Source organism: Pleuronectes platessa, chromosome 3, assembly GCF_947347685.1.
Source record: "Pleuronectes platessa chromosome 3, fPlePla1.1, whole genome shotgun sequence".
NCBI lineage: Eukaryota > Metazoa > Chordata > Actinopteri > Pleuronectiformes > Pleuronectidae > Pleuronectes > Pleuronectes platessa.
The window spans coordinates 16,122,031-16,142,951 of record NC_070628.1 but is presented as its reverse complement, the minus strand read 5'-3'; the positions used below and the strand labels follow the sequence as shown (position 1 = coordinate 16,142,951).

Sequence of the window (20,921 nt, the reverse complement as noted above, 5' to 3'; positions counted from 1 at the left end):
GCCTCTGGAATCTTTCACCGCCTTTGATTTCGTTGTGAAAGCAGCATACCATAGTTCTCTTCAATAATGAACAGTATCCTAAATGCATCAGGCCCACAGTTCCCGACAACAAAGCATCTTCCTCCCTGCATGCGCTTACTTCATCCATATTCCCCGCTAGGTTTGACACTGCCTCAGTGTATCCTCTACCTCCAGGCTACGCAATTTTTGTGTGTTTACCCTTTTTCTAAGTATGTTTTGAGCCAAACAGTTGTACTTGTGCCAAGACCAAGACTCCACCGAACTGTACTCTGGGTTTCTCCTGTAGTGTACCTTTTCAAGGTAGCTTCAGCTTTACTTCTACGGATATAAATTATTCTGTTAGTATAAAAATCAGCTCGACCTCTCATACAACTCCTAATTTAGAAGTGATTATTTTTTATTCTTTTTCACTTTTTTATAAGCGCTGAAAAACAGAAATACTTTTAGGACCCATCCAACATGCACACACACACACACACACACACACACACACACAAACACACACACACACCAAATTGGTGCATGAGTGTGATAGTGCTGCAAATAGATGTTCTGTATGAATATGAGTATAATATTGAATTGTGTGTGAATGTGAGTCATAATATAAATCCATTTGAATGGTCAAAAAGACTTGAAAAGTGCAATACAGAAGCTGTCATTTACAGAGGTACACATGCACAGATACACACACACACACACACACACACACACACACACACACACACCCCTTATCCCTATAACCTGAAACCTAGAACCAAGGCATAACCCTCATAAAACGGCCATTTTCTATCCTAACCTTAATCCTGAGGGTTGTGTCTGTAACTTGCTTTTGAAACAGTTTTTCATCCTTTTTGTTGAAACCCCCCTCATGCCCGTGATCTCATTACGCATGGCCGAGAGGCATACATCGCTGAAGCAGAAACAGTAGTCAGAAGTAAGCGTGTGACGCACGGTAAAGTCGGCTTCCTGCAGTTGTCAGTCAGTGCAGGTGCAAATGTTTTGGGGTATAGCTTTGATGGGAGGGCCGATGGAGGGAATGGGATGTATCGGTTACATATTTTCAAAGTGTAGCCTGCTTTTCAAGATTAACAACCCCTATTTATATCTTAATCCTAATCTTATTATATTCTGAGCCCTATAGCTAAGATGTATCCCTCAAAAAGCCATCTCTCTCTCTCACACACACACACACACACACACACACACACACACACACACATTAGCAGCTCACTCTCATATTATCCTCTCACTAGTTTTTCCCTCATTATATCTCAGACTCCATGAATAGCACCTGCCTGCCTGTCTCTCTGCTGCTGTGGGAGTTCTCAGCTCTCTGGCTGGATGTTTGAAACACTTGTTAGCTGGCTGCTTCCCACCTGTTATCACTTTAGGGAGGGAGGGCTAGATGAGAGACCCTGTATATCGCACTATACTCTATAATCATGTCATCTGCGAATATTGCATACGCTAGGATTCAATGCTGAGGCCATAGTGCCTCATCCAAAATAGAAATATAAGATCCATGCTAGAGTAAGGCTCTAAAATATTATTTCTTATGTAAGATGTAATCATGTCCCCTCTCTCTTGCTTCTTCCTCGGCTACATGCAATTATAGGATTGAGGCAGAAGCATCCTCTCTGCTGGTCATGCTGCTGTGAATGAGGTCAGGGAAATGTTTTGATTTCACCAGAGCAGAAATCAAGATATTAATTAACAGTTTATGAAATTGGCAGAGGGACTGATTAAGTTGAAGTCAAACTTTTTAGCGAAATAATTTCTGTGCCGCTGCTGCAAACCCATTAAAAAGATCCAATCATCTTTATTTCTTTTGAAATGTTCTTTTTTTTATTGGAGTGAAAGAAAATAAGAAGTTTGGGCTACAATTCTCAGTTTTACAAATAAATGAGAAGGGGTTGCATCCAATGTCAAAGAAAGAAGAATCCTGGAGTGAATCCTGATTCTCTCGGAGTCTCTCTGTCTGGAGTTTCCACGTTCTCCTTGTTTTTACATGGGTTTTCCTCCCACAGTGCAAAGACATGCGGATTAGAGTTAGATTAATTGGACACTTTTAATTGACTGTAAATGGGAATGTTAATGTGACTTGTTTGTTTCTACATGCTGGCCCTGTGAGACACTGGCGACCTGTCCAGGATATACACCCAATGTCTGCTGGGATCTGACTATTGCAGGGATTGGCTCGAGCTCCCCCCCGCCATCCTCAGAGGATAAGCGGTAGATATAATGGATGGATAATGGATGCGCTAGACTATGCAGTCCATTTCCCAGTATTTTTTCAGATGTTAAGCTTTCAGTAAGTATCCGTTTCTCCATATAGTGTATTTTCTTGACAACTGCAATCCATTTGTCTTAGATAGCGGATTTGTCTGTAGCTTCTCTGTGTGATGGTTTGATGGCTGGCAGCCAAGAGGGCTTTGTAAAGATATTCATCCTGAGCCACGGGTATGTCCAGGATTTGGACAGATATACTATGACAAAAGATGATTAAATTTCTATTCTACCAATTTTTTCTTATTTCTTTGGCAATCTTTTGCTGATATTAAAGAATTTGTGGACATCCCCCAAAACACATGAAAACGGACTGCCGCTGATTTACCACACAACCACCCAATCCCCGAGAGCCCTGATGTATAAATTTCTATTTTGGACTCACGCAGATCTTGATATAATCTTCCAGTTAAATTGTCACCTTCCAGCTAAACATCATTCCAATCCTCCTCAGATATCTCCGAGCCCGGTTCCCTCCCCCATCTGTGTGATCTGGGCAGCAGAATCATTTTCACAGTTTTGCATTCTATTATATATTCATGATAGTGGATGTTTGTTATCTTTAATCTTGTATGCATCGGTGGAAATCCACTTTATTTCTTACAAAAAGAAATACATATTGTATAAAAGTGTATCATGAAAAATGTATACATGCTAAAACTTGTTGTTTATATATGTTGGCAGAGAGCTTTAAACTAAAACCTTTTATTGCACTGCAGGGTTTTGTTCAGCGTACACAAGTGAGTGTGCGTGCACGGCTGCTTCTCCTTTTATTCCGTCCTTGTTTGTGAGATGCGGGGGCATGTACGCTTGAGGACATGGGGATTTTGTGGAATTATGCGTTTGTTCTTTGGTGTGTGTGTGTGTGTGTGTGTTGCTGCGAACGTTTACATGCGCTACGGATGTACAGAAAGCCATGCATGTGTAGCGAAAGGAAAGGGGGAGGGGGGACGAGTGAGGGCAGTCAGATAATGTAGCTACAGAGGGGGTGAATGTGAGCGAGTATGATCGCTGAGAGATACAAGGAAATACAGGACAGAGAGAGGGGGAGGATTTTTTTTGGACAGAAAACAAGGGAAAAAAAGAACAGGTGAATTTAAGATAAACAAGGCACAGTGATGAATTACACCCAGTAATCAGACAAAAGAAAGAGCTGGAAGAAGAAGAAGAGGAGGAGGGGTGCTTGAGGTTCCCAAAAGATAAATGTCTACTTGTTCGCCGCTTTGTATTTTACCCATCTCTCCACCTCACCCCCTCTCAGCCTCTCATATATCCTCATTTACTCTCCTTCACCTCCTCTCCCCTGTTGTTCCCTCGTCTCTCTGCTGCTTCTCTCTGATTTGATTTCCCAGCGGCACGCTTGGATTTGCCCTGCCGCATTCTGTGATATACTAATGCCTCATTAACGGTTTCATCCATTTGTTTATCTTCCTCCAATCTACCTCCGCTGCTTCTCCCAGTCCTCTCTTCAAGGCTCTATGCCACTTCTGGCTCATCCACAGTTTTCTATCCGTCGGCTTATCTGTCTTGCACATAGTGCGTTGTAATACAATCCATCGACACCAGGCGGCAGTCAAGCCCGTTGTTTTACTGATCATGCCTGTTGATTATATGGCTTCAGTGAGAATATTGGCTTTTTATTCCTTCAGACATTTACATGTGATGTATGTGTATGAGGAGGCTGATGTGTACTTCCTGTCATCATGCCTGTGTGTGCATGTATTTTTGTGATCTCAAATCAGACCTTGGCCTTCCTCACCCTTGTGCTGAAAAGCAGAGAGAACTGCTGTGAAAGATTCGCCGGCTCTGATCACGTGATGCAGTGATTATGTGAGCTCATCAGGAACCCAAATCACACAAGATCAGAGGAGAGGTCTCACAGCCTCATCTCATGCCAATTTAACGGGCTGAACTCTCGGGGCTGAACAGGAAGACGATACAGCAACTCTGCGATTCCCTGTGAGATTAATGTGACATTAATGTAAAACACACTGTGCTCGAGGATACCAGGTTTTTAGGTTGAGGTGTTTATGAAGCATTACGTTGTGAGGATATATTTTCAATTTGACAGTTAATTTATAGTTGATAATGACGCACTCTAGAAACAGATGTGCCATTAGGTTGATTATGGTATACACTATGTGGTCACTTCATTAGAAACAACAGTTTACTCGTAATGTTCAGTTATTGTTGACATACAATTGCATGTTTGATCTTGAGCTCACAGTTAAAGGTGATGTTCTGCTGGACTACAGTCTAATAAGAAGTGTCAATCATTTTAACCTTCCTGCTCATATAGACAAGAGCGGCAGAAGAATAGAAAGAACTCTGAATATAATTCAGACAAGTACATCATCACCCTTACTCATAATTTATGTTATTTAACCAACAGGTTTATGACAGCGTAAAACAAACATAGGCAACAAAAAGTCGACTCAATATCAGAACAGTCACATTGGATTACATTAGACTATATGAGTGTTCCTAATAAAGTGGCCACTTTAGAAAGGAAAACAAAGTTTTTTTATGTGCCCTGTTGAGATCTGGTAACTGGACTGTTTGTCTTCCTGTAAGAAAGAGAAGGCATTGTTGGTTTTCAGTGTAGCATCTAAACTTAACTGGTAAGATCATAAACAGACATTTATTTTATTAAGAGGCATGAAGGGAGGTGAGAGAAAAGGCCTTTTGTAAGTTAACAATTTTGGCTTTCCATTTTTACTGCTTTCTATCCATTCATCCATTATATCTACCGCTTATCCTTTTGAGGGTTGTGGGGAGCTGAAGCCAATCCTTGCTAACATTGTGCAAGTGGCAAGTAACACCCTGGACATGCTGCCATCACAGGGCCAACAGAGACAAACAACCAATCACACTCACAGTGACACGTACAGTCAATGGATAGTTTCCAATGAACCTAATCCGATCTTTGAACTGTGGGAGGAAGCTGGAGAAAAGTCACGCAGACATAGGGACAACATACAAACTGCACACATAAAGACTCCATACTGTGAAACTGGGCTTTGAACCAGGAAACGTGTGGTGCTAACCACTGCACCACTGTGTCGTCCTTTATCATGGTGTTGGCATGAAATGTATTTGACAATTTTCAAATAAATAGCTCATATGAAAATGTAAAAAAAGTGCATTCTTAGTTACTTAACTCTACTCCATTGTATTTAATGTTAGAAATAATCAAAATCTACTTTTTTTTCTAACGTGCATGTGTAGTGATATACCACACTCACTGCAGAAAACAAACCATCCTCTCTAACTGGGCAAATGTTTAGAACTACTCATTTCTCTTTGCCCACTGGGACTCATTCATACTAAAGGTGGTGCTCATTCAACAACATATCTGACATTTTGAGAGCAAAGCGAAGCGACGTGTCTCCAGGTCATCCCGAGCAGCGTGACATTCGTTCTCTCCCAGCAGGGCGCCGTCACACACCAGCCTGCGTCCACACATTCTCACCCTCTGTAAACATGTTTGACTTTATCAGTTGACTTTTGTGCCATCTGGCCGCTTCACACAGGCCAAGGGCAGACAAGCGCACCACTTACGGGCAAGTTTACAGTTTGGACCCCGGAGATAGCAGGGATGTCCACATCTATTTCACCCGCCTTAATTAACATGACACATTATATTTCACATTTTATTTTCTTCATTTCTGGTTTAAAGGCTTTCAGGGGCCGGGAGATTTTCCTCTCTGTCTGTCACAGCAGTGTCATATTAGTCTCCTTGATTTTCTCGCTTTCCCTCCCTTTGAAGTGCAGAGGTATGAGCATTAAGCCTTAATTACATGGCCCGATAAGTCTTATTAGTTTAGTGGGTCAGCCAGAGAGGGCTCAGCATCTTAAACCTGCCTTATTTCATATAGTCTGGCTTCATCCTTGATCTGAATTTATGATTTTAGTAGCTAAATCAGATCAGGATTCATAATCTCTCATTTGTCATGCCTTTCGTTGAAATATATGTGATTGGTATAGAAAGAAAAACCACCTGCTAAAGCTGTGATATTTGCTTTTAAATATACTGGCTTTAAACCCCTTAATTTCTTTTATTTTCAAGTCATCCTGTCTTCGAGGATCACATGTAGTCTCAGCACACATGTACTGTATATACAAGCAAATAAAGGTATATCTGTCTTTTAACAGTGGTGGTTGAATAGTCCACTCCTGGACCCACACATCACACATCAGATGATAAGGATTCAACTCAAGCTTGGACCAGTGTGAAATTGAGCTGTCTTTGGTTTGGCTAGACCATAGTGTCATGCAAGTTATGCATGGCTCTACCAAATGTGACGGTTTGTTTGGGCCACTTGTTTTGGCTAAAACCAGCTAATAGCATCATCCTCACTACCACCTGACATCAGACACTTCATCAAATATAAACTGCTTCCAGTATTCATATTGTGGAGGTTAGTGTAATATAGTCAGTGAAGTAAGTGTTTATTTATATGGGACCTTTTACAGATAGAGAATCACAAAGTGCTTTAGACCATAACACAATACACCCTTTAAAAACAGTTTTAGATATAGCAATGACTGTGGGTCAATCTCCCCGACAGAAGCACTGCTCCTGAAGATCCTGAAATGCCTTGATTGCATCCCTTGCCACGAAACAAACTTACACTAAAGAATGGAAACCTGTTCTAGTAGTCCCAAAATTAAAACTATGAAACCTGTGAAATCAAAACAACAACAAAAAAGAGAGAAAGACACAAAAACAAAATATGCATTATGGACAAATTACCATGAAACTCGGTGGAAGGATGTTTTGTGGGTCAGGAAGAACAATTTAGTTCCTCTTTCTTGAATTTAAGCGGATTGTTTGGCACTGATTGAAGTATGTGCTCCTCTGAGTGCTATTCAGAAGTTTAATATGGCCTGTGAAGGATATTCTATAAATTGCCCTTGATTGTGAAATCCAGAAAAATCACCTGCAGAATAATTTCACATGTAATTTATTTGAATCAGAAGGTACAATAGCAGGAGATTGTGGCAACAAAAAGGAGAACTCATTTGCATACCTGTTGAAAAATAGTTTTGTGTGAATTACAGGGTATGTGCACTTTGTTAGTCACAGACACTTTAAGGAAACCGCCATGTGACAACCATGAGTATAAGAAAAGACTCTTGACAGAATGATGTTGAGTTCTAAGGGAACTCGGTGCGGTCTCAGCAGCTTCATATTGCATGTGCATGCAACGCTTTGTGAATAATTTTTCATAAGTGAAGGTGACTCCTGTATTAATTAGAAACCCTTAACTTGAAGTTGCACTGACCTTTATGAATATTTTAAGAAACTGGCTGTGGCTGCAGAGCGCACAGTAAGTTATTTTGTCAAACACAGAGATTTCATACTGGGCCTTTACTTCACTGGAAGATTGTTTTTTATTAATGACAAGCTGAACTTTTTTATTTTAGTCGTAGCAAAACAAAATCTCGTCCCATAATGAACAGGAAGTGTTCTGAGCTATAACTGTGTCTGCTCATGTATTATTCTGCAGACGTGCTAGTTGGATCTCTCAGACTGACGGTACAGTCAACAAGCACAAGCCGTCTCTAATGCTCTTGTAGTTTAGATGCAAGAGGACGTGCATGTTCTTCCTGTAGAACCTTTTTCTGCAGTTGTCCTCAAATGTTTGTTAAAACTTTGATGGGCGCTCGTGGGTCTCCGTCGCTCTCTGCCTCCCACCTTTCTACACCTCCCTCCCTCGCACCCTCCCTCAAGCCTGCTGTGGCTCAGCGAGAGGAGAGAGAAACGAATGATGGAGAGAAACGCTCACCACAGAGTGCCCGTGTCAGAGTTCCTCCTCAGACATGGGAATGCACCCACATGCTCACAGACATGCTCAAACACACTCGGACGCCTACTCGCTGAAACGCAGAGCTCGTGTAGATGGAAACAAACAGGACGAACAAGCGGCTTGATATTCTTGGACTATATATAAACTACAAGCCGGAGGTGTTGGTATGATTTGCCAACGTGTGGATACTGTGTGTGTATGTACTGTGTGTGTGTTTTGTGTCCCTTGAGATTGAGCCTTTAAGAGCCTCAGGGGATGTGTGTTGTCACTGAATACGTTGTCCCTCCAGCACAATGCTCTCCTCATGTGGGGACCCTCAGTGCAAAGACTATTCACACAAACTGATCTGAGTAGATAACGTCTGTGCCTTATCATGGAAACCTACACACCGATGGCTTAATTTTGAAATTGATATTGGGAATCATTCATGTAATTTCCAAAACTGTGAAAGAATTTAATGGAGAGGGAAACTTGCTGCACGGCAGAACTGACGGCGGAGCAGAGCAAGTAATGCGAGGAGTTTGAATTAGGTTGCAGCCCCCTCTCCCTTGTTGATCGTCACTCTTCAGTTTTTAATAAAGTGTCATGTGTAACATGTCTCGCTCTCTCCTCCCTATAGCATTAGACCAAGTAGGTCCTCTGTCACTTTGCTGAGGAGGATAAACATGTCGGAGGAGGTTTTCTTCAGTGGTTTGTCACTTGTTTAGCCATCTGCCACTGTCAGACTGTTCAGTGCTGTGAACTATGTAATCGTACAAATATACATATATATATAAATATATTTCAGAATATTTCACAATGGCGGCACAGTAAAGCTTTATTTTTTGTTAAGTTTGTTATTTCCTTAAGATTACTCTATTACTAAATTCTGAAACTGTAATTGTAGTTAGTTCAATTTGTTGAGTTGCATTTATTTTTGACTTCCAGATGAATTCATGTGACAGAAATCTCTCCAATTAATTCTCAGCGAAGATGTATCACTTATTAGTTTATTGGTAACTATTACTTAATTCATGCTGCATTGTTGGCACACTTTGCATGTTCTGCTCCCCTGTTTGCCTCTGAATAAAAGCCAACGTGGTGCTAGTTTGCTTATATAAAAAGTTCTTCAAAAGGAGATTATTTGGAAACTAGCATGTTAAGTGAAATCAAATATCAGAAGTCCCTTGAAACTTTAATGGGTTTTTAACCACCCCACTTTTCACAGTCGTAACAGGTTAACTTCCTCCACTGTTTCCAGTCGTATGCTATAAAAGTCTTATGGTCAAAGTGAACCCTCTCTAACTCTTTAACTTTTGGTCAAAGTAAATCAAATTTTATTTGTATAGCCAATATTCACAAATCACAATTTGTCTCACAGGGCTTTAACAAGGTGTGACTTCCTCTGCCCTTAACCCTCAACAACAGTAAGGTAAACTACTAAATTACACCTTTAAACAGGGTCAGACGACTCAGAAACCTCAGAGAGAGACACATGTGAGGGATCCCTTGCCCAGGATGGACAGATTTGCAATAGATGCCACTTGTAATGGCAAACATCAGAAAGATAATAAAGTAAATACATTTATTTGCCAAAATGTCGAACCATTCCTCTGAACCACAGACTGTATTTAAAGATGGAGAGCAAGTTTACAGTTCATTCCACTGTACAAAAATTAAGCCAAATGAGGGGTATCAAGGTCCTGCTAACACATGCCCTCAACCAATCACAAATCAGTGACAACCAATCACAAATCAGTACCAGCTGTCAATCATGACGGCTCAGCTAGTTTTTATAGCATCAAATAACTAATAAAACCTTCAATTATCAGTGAAAAGAAGACATGAACATACATCAGTTTGAGAAGAACTAACCATAAAAACAGAACCGATCTCCGAGAATTAGTTTTTTTCATGTCTACCTTTTTTGGGGGGGTAATGTCCCAACGACCACCATGGAGGGGTGGGGTTTATGACCTATAATGCAGCGAGCCACTAGGGGGTGATTGAAATATGTTAGCTTCAATTTCGGGAGCTCTCATTTTGTTTGTGTTGAACCTGATGGACAGTCTTTTTCTATCCTCCTTTGTTTTATTTTTTACTATTTTTGGGGGGTCGCTAGGCCTCTGATTGTTGAGAATTTTTCACCTTTGGAAATATAATAAAATACAAGGAGAATTGAAGTCTGATTATAACCTGCATGGTTTGCAAATTTAATTTTTTTAAATAATATATTACTTTTAGATATGTTATATTTTATGAAAACTATAAAAGCATGCAAATCAGTTAGAAGCAGTAAAACATCCAGTTTTCATTTGCAGAATTCTTAAATCAGCGTGAGTTTTAGTGGAGTATAAATGAATAATTAGGACTTGTGCATCCGTCACATCTGTGTAGAATAACATGCTCTTTCGGATGTTTGCTATGTTTATCATCTCTCTCTCTCTCTCTCTCTCTCTCTCTCTCTCTCTCTCTCTCTCTCTCTCTCTCTCTCTCTCTCTCTCTCTCTCTCTCTCTCTCACACACACACAATCTATTATGAATTAATGATGTGTCTTTATTATTAAGTTTTTAAATAATGATGAAGGTCATAGTTTATGCTTTATGACATGTGCTTTGCATACAGCTGGTAATTTAAATAGCAGAACATAGTACTGACTAGAGTTATGCATAGTGACACATGCACAAGTCTTGATGTTGGATGAATGCTTGTGTTCTCTCTCTCTCCCTCTCTCTCTCTCTCTCTACAGTTCTTCCTCTCTTCCTCCACACAGCTTTATTTTCTTTGATCGGTTTGTTTCTTTACCCTCCCACTCTCTTCCTCGCTCTCTCTCTCTCTCTATCTATCTCTCTCTCTATTTCTCTCTCATGCTCTCTTTTTACCCCCTCTCTATCTGTCTTTCCTCTCATTTGTCTCCCTCCGTCTCTATCGCACCTCCCTCCTTCGATCCTGTCCTCCCTCCCTATCTCTCTTATCCGCTTCCCTCACTATCTCTCCACGCACACTTGATTCATTTTACACATTACGGAGGCATCCATCATTTCGCTCTGTGAAGGATATTTTCCACTTGTTTCCTTCCGGCTGTCTTTTCTTTTCTCAACTCCTTCACTCTCCTGTGGATCCCTTACTAAAGCTGGAACCAATATGTTTTATTTCCAGCTGGTCATCATGGCAGGGACCGTTCTATTGGCGTACTACTTCGAGTACACGGACACGTTCCCCGTGCACGTCCAGGGCTTCTTCTGTTTCGACAAAGCCTACTCCAAGCCGTTCCCGGGACCAGAGGACAACAGCAAGGCGCCACCCGTCCTGGTGTACTCCCTGGTCACTGCCATCCCCACAGTGACGGTGAGTCTGTGTTTCACTTGTAAAAGAAAAAAGAAAGAAAGAAAAAAATGTACATCCACAGGTGCCTATCACGTACACGCACACATATCTCAGATGGCATGACAATCACCGACCTGAATGCACACACGGTCAACCTCAAACATCTACACACACACACACCCACACACACGGATACCTCCTCCTCATCTACACGTGGTGCTTGTGGATTGAAAGAGAGGTGAGGTGTGTAGGTGTGCATCCTCGTGGTCTCACCGCTCTGTTTTTGTGGATGCGTTCGCTGTCATAACCATGGCAACCAGTACTATATTTGTCCTCTACAGTCCGAGGGAGCTACAGCGTCCTTGTTTCAAGACTGCACGGCAGTAACACAGAGGACGACAGCAGATCTGAGCGGTTTCCCTATTTTTGCGCACAAGAAGCAACACAGTTTCATTAACTGCATCCCAGAATTACATATGCATATTGATGCATCTTTAATAATTACACATAATTTGTAGGTCATGTTGTCTTGGCAGAAAACACGTTGATACGGAGATCAAACATCACTATTAACCAGATTTATTTTTGTCATTCATTGTAGTAAGGATTTCCACAATAGAGCTAAATCAGTAATTGTAGAATCTACTGAATTCTACTGCGGCAGCCACTTTCTTCTCAGTACAGTGGGATATAATTAATAATGAAACATGGCTTCCAATCTCCATCAAAGCTCTGTCTCCATGACGGCCTGTCTTGTCCTCAAGGGCCTGTCTCTTTCATGTCCCACAGTTAAGTGGCATTACTACATGGATGCCTCCGAGCCGCAAACACACAGGCACACACTATCCTCTATCTTTGTGAGGACCCTCATTGATGTGTGGCATTCCCTTTACCCCTAAACCTAGCCCTGTGACCTTACCCTGAAACCAAGTGCCAACCCTCAAACAGCCTGCTGAAGTTGAGAACTTGCCGAAATATCCTCGCCTACCCAAAATGTCCACACTGCATAAGCTCCAACAGTCCTCACAAAGATAGTCACAGGCAGTCCTGGGTCATTTGCTGCTTTATTAAAGGGACGATTCCATTCCCTCATCTGTCACCAGATTTTTTGGCTTCGAATCAATTATAGATCTGTATTACTCCTGTTTAGATGAGCATTACTGATACCACAGACTACGGTATTTTATATTATTCTACGTTTTGTTATTCTGAGATGTTTGTGTCAATGGGAATGATTTTTATTAGTAACATTTACTTTTAATTTTTTTAACCACATATGACAGATGCACAGGTGCACTCTGTATATATTAGTGTGTATGGATGGAGGCATCAGGGAGAGCTGTGCATAGTTGAGGGAGTAAAGTGGTATGATTTTGCCTGGGGTGCAGAGCGGCTTTTTGTTTTTTAAGTCAGAGCATCTGTGCTCTCTCTCTCGCTCTGAGATAGCCCTCTATCCCACGAGCCTCTGTTCAGATACAATAAGAAACGCAGATATTCATCTCACGTGTGTCTCTCAAATCTGCCTCAGACTTTTTGTCACGAAGAAAAAATTGACTTCTTAGACTGACAGCACAGAAGTTTGCTGCTACAGCACATATCGACTCACTGTGTCTGTGTGTGTGTGTGTATGTGTGCATGTGCGCGTGTGTATGTGTGACAGTTCAAACAGATTTTTAAACTTAAATGAAACTCTGCAGGTTTCTTCAATTTTTTCCCCAGACCCTCTCTCTGCCTCATGCTGCCTCATTGTATAACGGTGGTTACTGACAGACGGCTATATAACTGCAGTTTCTCGCTCAACTTAAAACATGTAAGATGCTGATCCAGAGGTGTAGTTTTGTACTCAGAGGTGTCGGAACAGCGGCAAAGCAGGCAATTGCCAGTGACCCCAGGCTGAGAACACCTTTATATTCTCTAGCTAGCTATGTACAGGACACTGCAATGGGTTGAAACCCCCTATAATGAGGCCCCATGCCACTTTCTGCCAGAAGCTACATAACTTGAGAGGTTTGGTCCCTTTTGCCTGGGGCCCCCAAACTCCATTGGAACAGTGACAGACAGGATTAACCCACAAGGGCCAAAATTATTGGAGCAAAGGCTGAGATATCCAGACTTTTATCCCCTTGTGTGGGTCAAGCCTACGTGCCGCAACACAACAAGGGTTCAGACTGCGCATGCCCTCCTCCAAGCAGACTCCAGGCTCTCTAGAAACAAGTCTGCTCCACATCTGTGGTGTCCACAGCTGTCTGTGCTCGTGTCAGTAAGAGAGTATAATTGAGGCTTGAGAGACTGCTGTCCAGCCCCCCACCTGCCACTCATGGCAGCTGCTGATGGTGCTGCCTCTGTTTAAACTGTAAGCGTGCAACAGAAAGAGCACATCACACATGTTTAGAGCTTTTATTCCGAGTCTCTGAGAGACGTTTACCACAAAGGGAAATAAGTCCATTAAAAATTTGAAGCTCCGAGTCTCAAAAATACAAAATCAACAGAACAATCATTTAAGTATGCACCAACAAACGGTCGACATATTGAAGACTCTGTTGTATACAGCAGATATTCGGACCAAGAATCCATCTTCCCTCTTTCACACAATGTTTACAGTTCAACTAGTCTCTTTGATCAAGAGTTAGAATTTTTCCGAACAAAACTCAAACAGCGATCCTGTTTAAGGTCCAGGCGACATTTTGGCAAATCTCTATTAACAGCTATTTGCATATAAATGCAAAAAAGCCAATGTATTTCGGTCAAACTGTCTTTTGCTCTCCACATTACTTGTTGACCTGTTGGCAACTAGCACAAGCGTGATCGGTCAAGCTAGAAACGGACACAAGAAGCCTTCGAGTCCTGCTGAAGATGAAAGAATCCCCCTTTAAGATGCCATGTGGAGTTTTTGACCTACTGTGACATGGAGCTGTTTTGTTCATGTGGGCGATGTGATACACACACTGCCGATGGTTTCACACTATTCCGAACATCTACAAGTGGCAGTAATGTTTGGAGAAATGCAGCAGTGTGTTGTCAAAAGCAAAGGCTGAAGAAGGCAGCGGAAAACAGTTAAAAGGTCTGGCAGTAGCTTAGTAATGGTGTTTAAAAGATTTACCAATATATTTTAATAAGTATAACGTGTTTTGCACATCAATTCCTCAATTTATTTTGGGTCCAACAGACATGATTGATTGTTGACAGTATGAAAATAAAATAAAAGATGAGAAGTTAGATTCTGCTACAGCTTATTATTCTAATTTGCCATGGAAGAGAACAGGAGATGTAGGTTTCTGTGTGTGTGCGCGTGTGTGTCTGCATGTGTGTGTGTGCGTGCGGGTGTGTGCGTGGTAAAGCGAGCGGAAGTGAGCGAGTGAATGAAATGGAGGCACTTGTATGGTACTTGGCAAAAATGCTGCAAGTTTCAGTCCATCAGTGAAGGTAAGTGTGTGGGTGGATGATGGCGCACATCTTTCCTTTAACACCCCTGAAAACAGGTTCTGTGTCTACAAGTGGGAGTCAATATGTGTGTGTGTGTGCTGAGTACTAGTCAAAGTGCCTACAGGCTATCTCTATGACTCTCCACAAACCTTAACATAACTGCCTAGCACACACAAGCACACATATTCACACGTGAACTCACACGATGCATAGTCTGTATACAGTACATGAACCAGACGCATGGCAGGGGACATTTCCATGCTAGCCGAGGGAGCAGGGTAAAGTGCAGTGTGTGTGTTTGGTGTAATGGAGACTTTGTGTTCATACTGATTGCACACTACAACCACCCATCAGTCCATACAGTTAAACTGTGGCCAAATGTTAATTCTAGGCTTAAAATGCATGAGTCAGAGTTTGCAACATTATACAGCCCTTGGAGACTCACCCTGTGCCAAACCAACTCTCGTCGTGAATCAATGATACTTTGAGTATATTCTCCACCTTTTATTTAATGTGGGTCAGACGCATACCGCCAAATACTTCTGCCCTGGAGAGCGTAATGCTGCTAAATATAATCCTCTCAAACAGTTCACGAAAGCAAAGTGAAGGGGAAGGAGAGACCGTGAGAGTTCAAGCACGACACAATGAAAGAAAGAGGAGAAAACACAAGAGACAGAGGTACCAGAGAGGGAACAAGGGAAGAAAAAACAAACCTCAAGAAGAAGACTTGGAGCAGCTGAAAGATGAAGCTGGAGGCAGAGGAGGAGACAGAGAGCCTCTCCGATACTGTTAGGTTGCCACTCGCTGTTCCAAGTTTGTTTGCTGCTGTCTGTTAAACCTTTGGAAGAGCCTTCATGCATAATACAGCTCCAAATGACAGAAAGATGGGGATCGGGCCGAACCATGGAGACAGACCATATAATCCAATCAAGTCAGAGTTTATCAAGACAGAGCTCTTGATGCACAATATACTGCACTGTGCTGTTGTTGCCATCATATCTTGAGAAACAGATGGTGGATGTGCGTTGAGCCAGTTAGTGGTTGGAGATTTTAATAGTTTGTGCAGTCAAACCTCGGAGTGAAGAGATAAAGACCGATAATAGTAGAAGACCTTTAGAGTTGAAGCAGATGCACATATGAGGCCAATGTCAGTGATTCTCTTCTAGAGGTCAAAGGTCAAAAGGACAGGAAACAGGGCTCTGCTGTTGGAACAGATTTTTCTTTAAAGGTTTATCTTTTCTTAATATATTCGTGACCAAATGCAGATGACGTTCAGAGAAAATGGAAGAGATGCTTTAATGGAGTTTGGGAGCAGAAAGACAAGGAAAATGTCCAGAAAATAGGGTCCAGACATTTTCCGGAGTTTGCTTTTTATAATTGAAGAACTCAGCAGGAGATCGTCCTGGTCAGATGTGTTCACAACAACATGAATATGTCTGGAACAATCAGGACTGGGGTGGTGCTCGGTTAGATCTTGCAGGAGGCGGGACATGACGTGTACACTCAGCTACTGAAACCACATGTTCTTGTTTGCCCTTATGGTCAAAAGCTCTTGAATCTCATTGTCTTTCCAAGACATCTTTACACTCTACATGTATGGTACCCCTCTTTCATCATGAGATGTTTATATTCCTTCCAGTTTTCTGTCCATTGTGAGTGATACACATCAACATGCTCGTGTCTCCGCTGTGAATTTTCCAGAAATGTCCCTGTTTTTTCCTCACTCAGGGATTTTATATGGCGACTGGTAGAAAAAAAACTTCCTTTTCCCCACATTCTCTGTCCGGATGTCTGAAAGCAGCTTAAAACATAAAGTTAAAGAAGCATACAGCCTTTGATGAGAAGTGAAATGATGCTTTGTGCCAATCACTCACATGAATCCAGAAGAAGAGGCAGAAATAGCAGATTCCTCACTCACAATAGCTTCAGCCAAAACAGCAACAATATGTACTCATCACTGCTGCTGTTTTATACATTTTCCTACACAACTTCTTTTCACTCACATATAAAGCTCTTAGAAATACACAAAATATATTATTATTACCCCATTCAATAACAGTTTAAAGGCCACTAATGAAATAGACAGCGTTTGAAGTGCGTCTGTAATGCGTGCTGGTTTTGCAGTTCAATACATTTATGGTAAAGTGACATGAAGATTGCTTTTCATTCAGGTTGACATAAAACTGAATGATGTGACACAACCAATTACATAGCTACCTGCACTCTGGGCGTTATTTCTGTTCCTTCAAAAATTCATCCCTCTTGCTGTAGTTCACATGTATAAATTAAAATGTTAACTTTACCGCTGTGTGGGATAATTTGATTGATATTATTATTTTATTAAATCCATGTCTAGCTTTCATAAATGTATCAGTGCTTTGGATTCTGCTCTAAAGATGCACACTCCTCTCAAACCACAGGCCCACCTCCCCTGCTGTGTTAAAATTCAGCCGCATCAAAAAATCCAATCTTCTTGATTAGATGTCAGTAATAAGATGGAAATGTCAAATCCACAGGAGGCCAGCGACACTCCCCCCCCCCCCTCCACTCTCTGTCATAAACACCTGGATATTGGTTTCCTTCTCTTACTCCCGGGGCAGGTACAGTGCCTTGCATAAGTATTCACCCCCCTTGGACTTTTTCCCAGTATGTACTGTTACTAACTGGAATTCAAATAGACTTAAATAAACTTTTTCCCGTTTGATCAACAAAACATGCATAGTACTTAGGAGGTGCAAAATAAATTTTATTGTGACACAAACAATAATGAGAACAAAAAAGTTGACATCTGTTGGGTGCATAAGTATTCACCCCCCTGTGTCAATACTTGGTAGAACCCCCTTTCACTGCAATTACAGCTGCAAGTCTTTTGGGGTATGTCTCTACCAGCTTTGCACATCTAGAGATGGAAAGGTTTGTCCATTCTTCTTGGCAAAAAAGATGAAGCTCAGTCAGATTGGATGGAGACCGTCTGTGAACCGCAATCTTCAAGTCTTGCCATAGATTCTCTATTGGATTGAGGTCTGGGCTTTGACTGGGCCATTTTAAGACATTAACATTCTTTAATCCAAACCATTCCTTTGTAGCTCTGGCTGTATGTTTAGGGTCATTGTCCTGCTGGAAGATGAACCTCCGCCCCAGTCTCAAGTCTTTTGCAGACTGCATCAGATTTTCTTCAAGGATTTCCCTGTATTTGGCTCCATCCATCTTTCCCTCTATTCTGACCAGTTTCCCTGTACCTGCTGAAGAGAAGCATCCCCACAGCATGATGCTACCACCACCATGTTTCACTGTTGGGATGGTGTGCTCAGGGTGATGGGCAGTGTTGGGTTTTCGCCACACATAGCGTTTTGCATTGAGGCCAAAAAGTTCAATTTTGGTCTCATCTGACCAGAGCACCTTCTTCCACATGTTTGCTGTGTCTCCCACATGGCTTCTGGCAAACTCCAAACGGGATTTTTTATGGATCCCTTTCAACAATGGCTTTCTTCTTGCCACTCTTCCATAAAGGCCAGATTTGTGGAGTAGACGACTAATAGTTGTCCTGTGGACAGATTCTCCCACCTCAGCTGTGGATCTCTGCAACTCCTCCAGAGTAACCATGGGCCTCCTGGTTGCTTCTCTGATTAATTTTCTCCTTGTCCGACTCTTCAGTTTGGGTGGACGGCCTCCTCTTGGTAGGTTTGCGGTTGTGCCATATTCTTTCCATTTTCTTATGATGGATTTTATGGTGCTCAGAGAGATGTTCAAAGCTCTGGATATTTTTTTATAACCTAACCCTGCTTCATATTTCTCCACAACTTTATCCCTGACCTGTTTGGTGAGCTCCTTGGTCTTCATGATGCTGTTTGTTCAGTAATGATCTCCAACAAACTCTGAGTCCGTCACAGAACAGGTGTATTTATACTGAGATTAAATTGCAGACAGGTGGACCCTATTTACTAATTATGTGACTTGCAAATGTGACTTGTGAATGCAATTGGTCGCACCAGATCTTTGTTAGGGGTTTCACAGTAAAGGGGGTGAATACATATGCACTCAACACTTTTCAGATTTTTATTTGTAAATAATTGTGAAATCCATGTAATATTTCCCCCCACTTCCAAATGATGCACTATTTTGTGTTGGTCCATTACATAAACTCACGATGAAATAAATTTTAATCTGTGGTTATACCATGACAAAATGTAGAAAAGTCCAAAGGGGGTGAATACTTATGCAAGGCACTGTATACTAGGTTGACGCAGGATTCGAATGGTGGGAGGATGTGAGACCCTGCCACAGCTCCCCTTGTATTTAGAAGGCTCCCATCACGCTCCCTGACTGCTCCATTCGTATGCAAATGTTTTAGCAAATTATGTTGTTCAGAATATCAAGGATTTTCCTGTTCTCTATTCTATATTTACTTTCTATTGTTATTGTAATCAGAGTTTTCACGAATCACATGCCACGGTGAAGAAACGTCTCGCACACACAGACCAGTAAGCATCTTTACCCTTCAATCATCTTTTTCCATCTGACATTTTGGAGTTGATTGTAATTGTCATCAGGCTTGAATTATATCAAACACACAAGCACGGACCCTCACACACACACACACACACACACACACACACACACACACACACACACACATCAGTCCATTGCCCATATGCAAATTGGCCAGAAGTTGGCCCGCTGTTAAGCCCCGGGACAAGCCTTCATGAATAATGGAGTCACATATGACAGACAAAGTAGGATTGGGAAGAAGAAGAAGCGAGCGAGAGAAAAGATTTGGGCGTCACATTGGAACTTTTCCATCTTTCTGTCTTTGTCTGGAACAGTGGACTGAGTTGAGATAAGTTCACTTGTTAATTTCAATTTCAGGAAGGAAGTAGGAGAGAGGACAAAGCCACCAATTGGTTCGGTAAAAGTGATTTTCGGTGCTAAATTAAAAGAATCTTTGTCGTCTGCTGGGCGTTCTGTCACAGACGCTCTCACAGTAAACCCCAGACTGCCGGAGAAGAAATGGTGGCGAAGACAACAACTCCTATGATCCCATGCTGCATCACAAATTCATTAAACTAGATCTTGTGTAACTGTTTTAATTGAGAGGCCTTTATCTGCCTATTTTGCACATTTAAAGGGACTGGCACCGCGCCTTTGTATGTTAAAGAGAGATGGAGAGGGGCAGACAGATTAGTGCGTCAGCATTTGTGAAAAAGGGCAGGGATAATAAGGGATAATCACAGCTTTATCCTGTCACTGCAAATCACAGTGGGATGAAGACAGCAGGTCATGTGGCCCCATGTCGATATGCCTGACCAGCTATCCATTCCCACTGCGATAGCCTGTAAGACACTCACTATCCCATATGATGAGAACCGTAATCCTGCCATGCACTCACAGCCCAACTCTGGTAGATTAGCTGCAAGGTCTCGTCCCTCACTGATCCATCGATCCCTGGGTTTCTTCTTCAGCGGGAGCAGATCAAACAAAAAACACAACTTACAGGAATACGTGGAAATTAGGAGGAGGTGGTTAGGGAGATGGGGAATAAGCAGAAAAGGAAAGGAAGAAGGAAAATGCAAAGAAAGAAAATGTAAGGAGGAAACTGCAAGAAGAGAAGAACAGGGTCAAACGATGGTTAAAACCGTATTTGCTTGTAAATAGAATTTTAATGTGGATGAAGGACAAAAAGGAGGCAACAAAGGAACATGAATTTTTATATCAGAAAATACAAATTGAGAATTGCCTGTCCTCTCCACAAAGACATGAAAAAGCTGCCCACCTATTAACGCAGCACAGACCAAAATCAGGGTGAGACAGAGAGGAGATGGAGAGTGTGGGTGATGATGAAGCTGAAGCAGCTAAATTGTCATGGTTACCATTGCTTGTGTGTGAGAAGACTGCATCCCAGTGTGTGTGTGTGTGTGTGTGTGTGTGTGTGTGTGTGTGTGTGTGTGTGTGTGTGTGTGTGTGTGTGTGTGTGTGTGTGTGTGTGTGTGTGTGTGTGTGTGTGTGTGTGTGTGTGTGTGTGTGTGTGTGTGTGTGTGTATGTTTAAAGAAGAGCGCTGGGATTGCAATGTCAA

General features: G+C 41.8%; 1 protein-coding gene across 2 annotated transcripts in view; it reads left to right on the top strand.

The window, feature by feature from the left end:
- Positions 1-20,921, top strand: part of plppr2b (phospholipid phosphatase related 2b) — a 53,424-nt gene that overhangs the window by 19,227 nt on the left and 13,276 nt on the right. For both annotated transcript variants that reach the window (XM_053419081.1, XM_053419082.1), the window contains exon 3: positions 11,260-11,448. In XM_053419081.1, the coding sequence (XP_053275056.1) occupies positions 11,260-11,448 (189 nt within the window). The remainder of the gene's footprint in view (positions 1-11,259; positions 11,449-20,921) is intronic.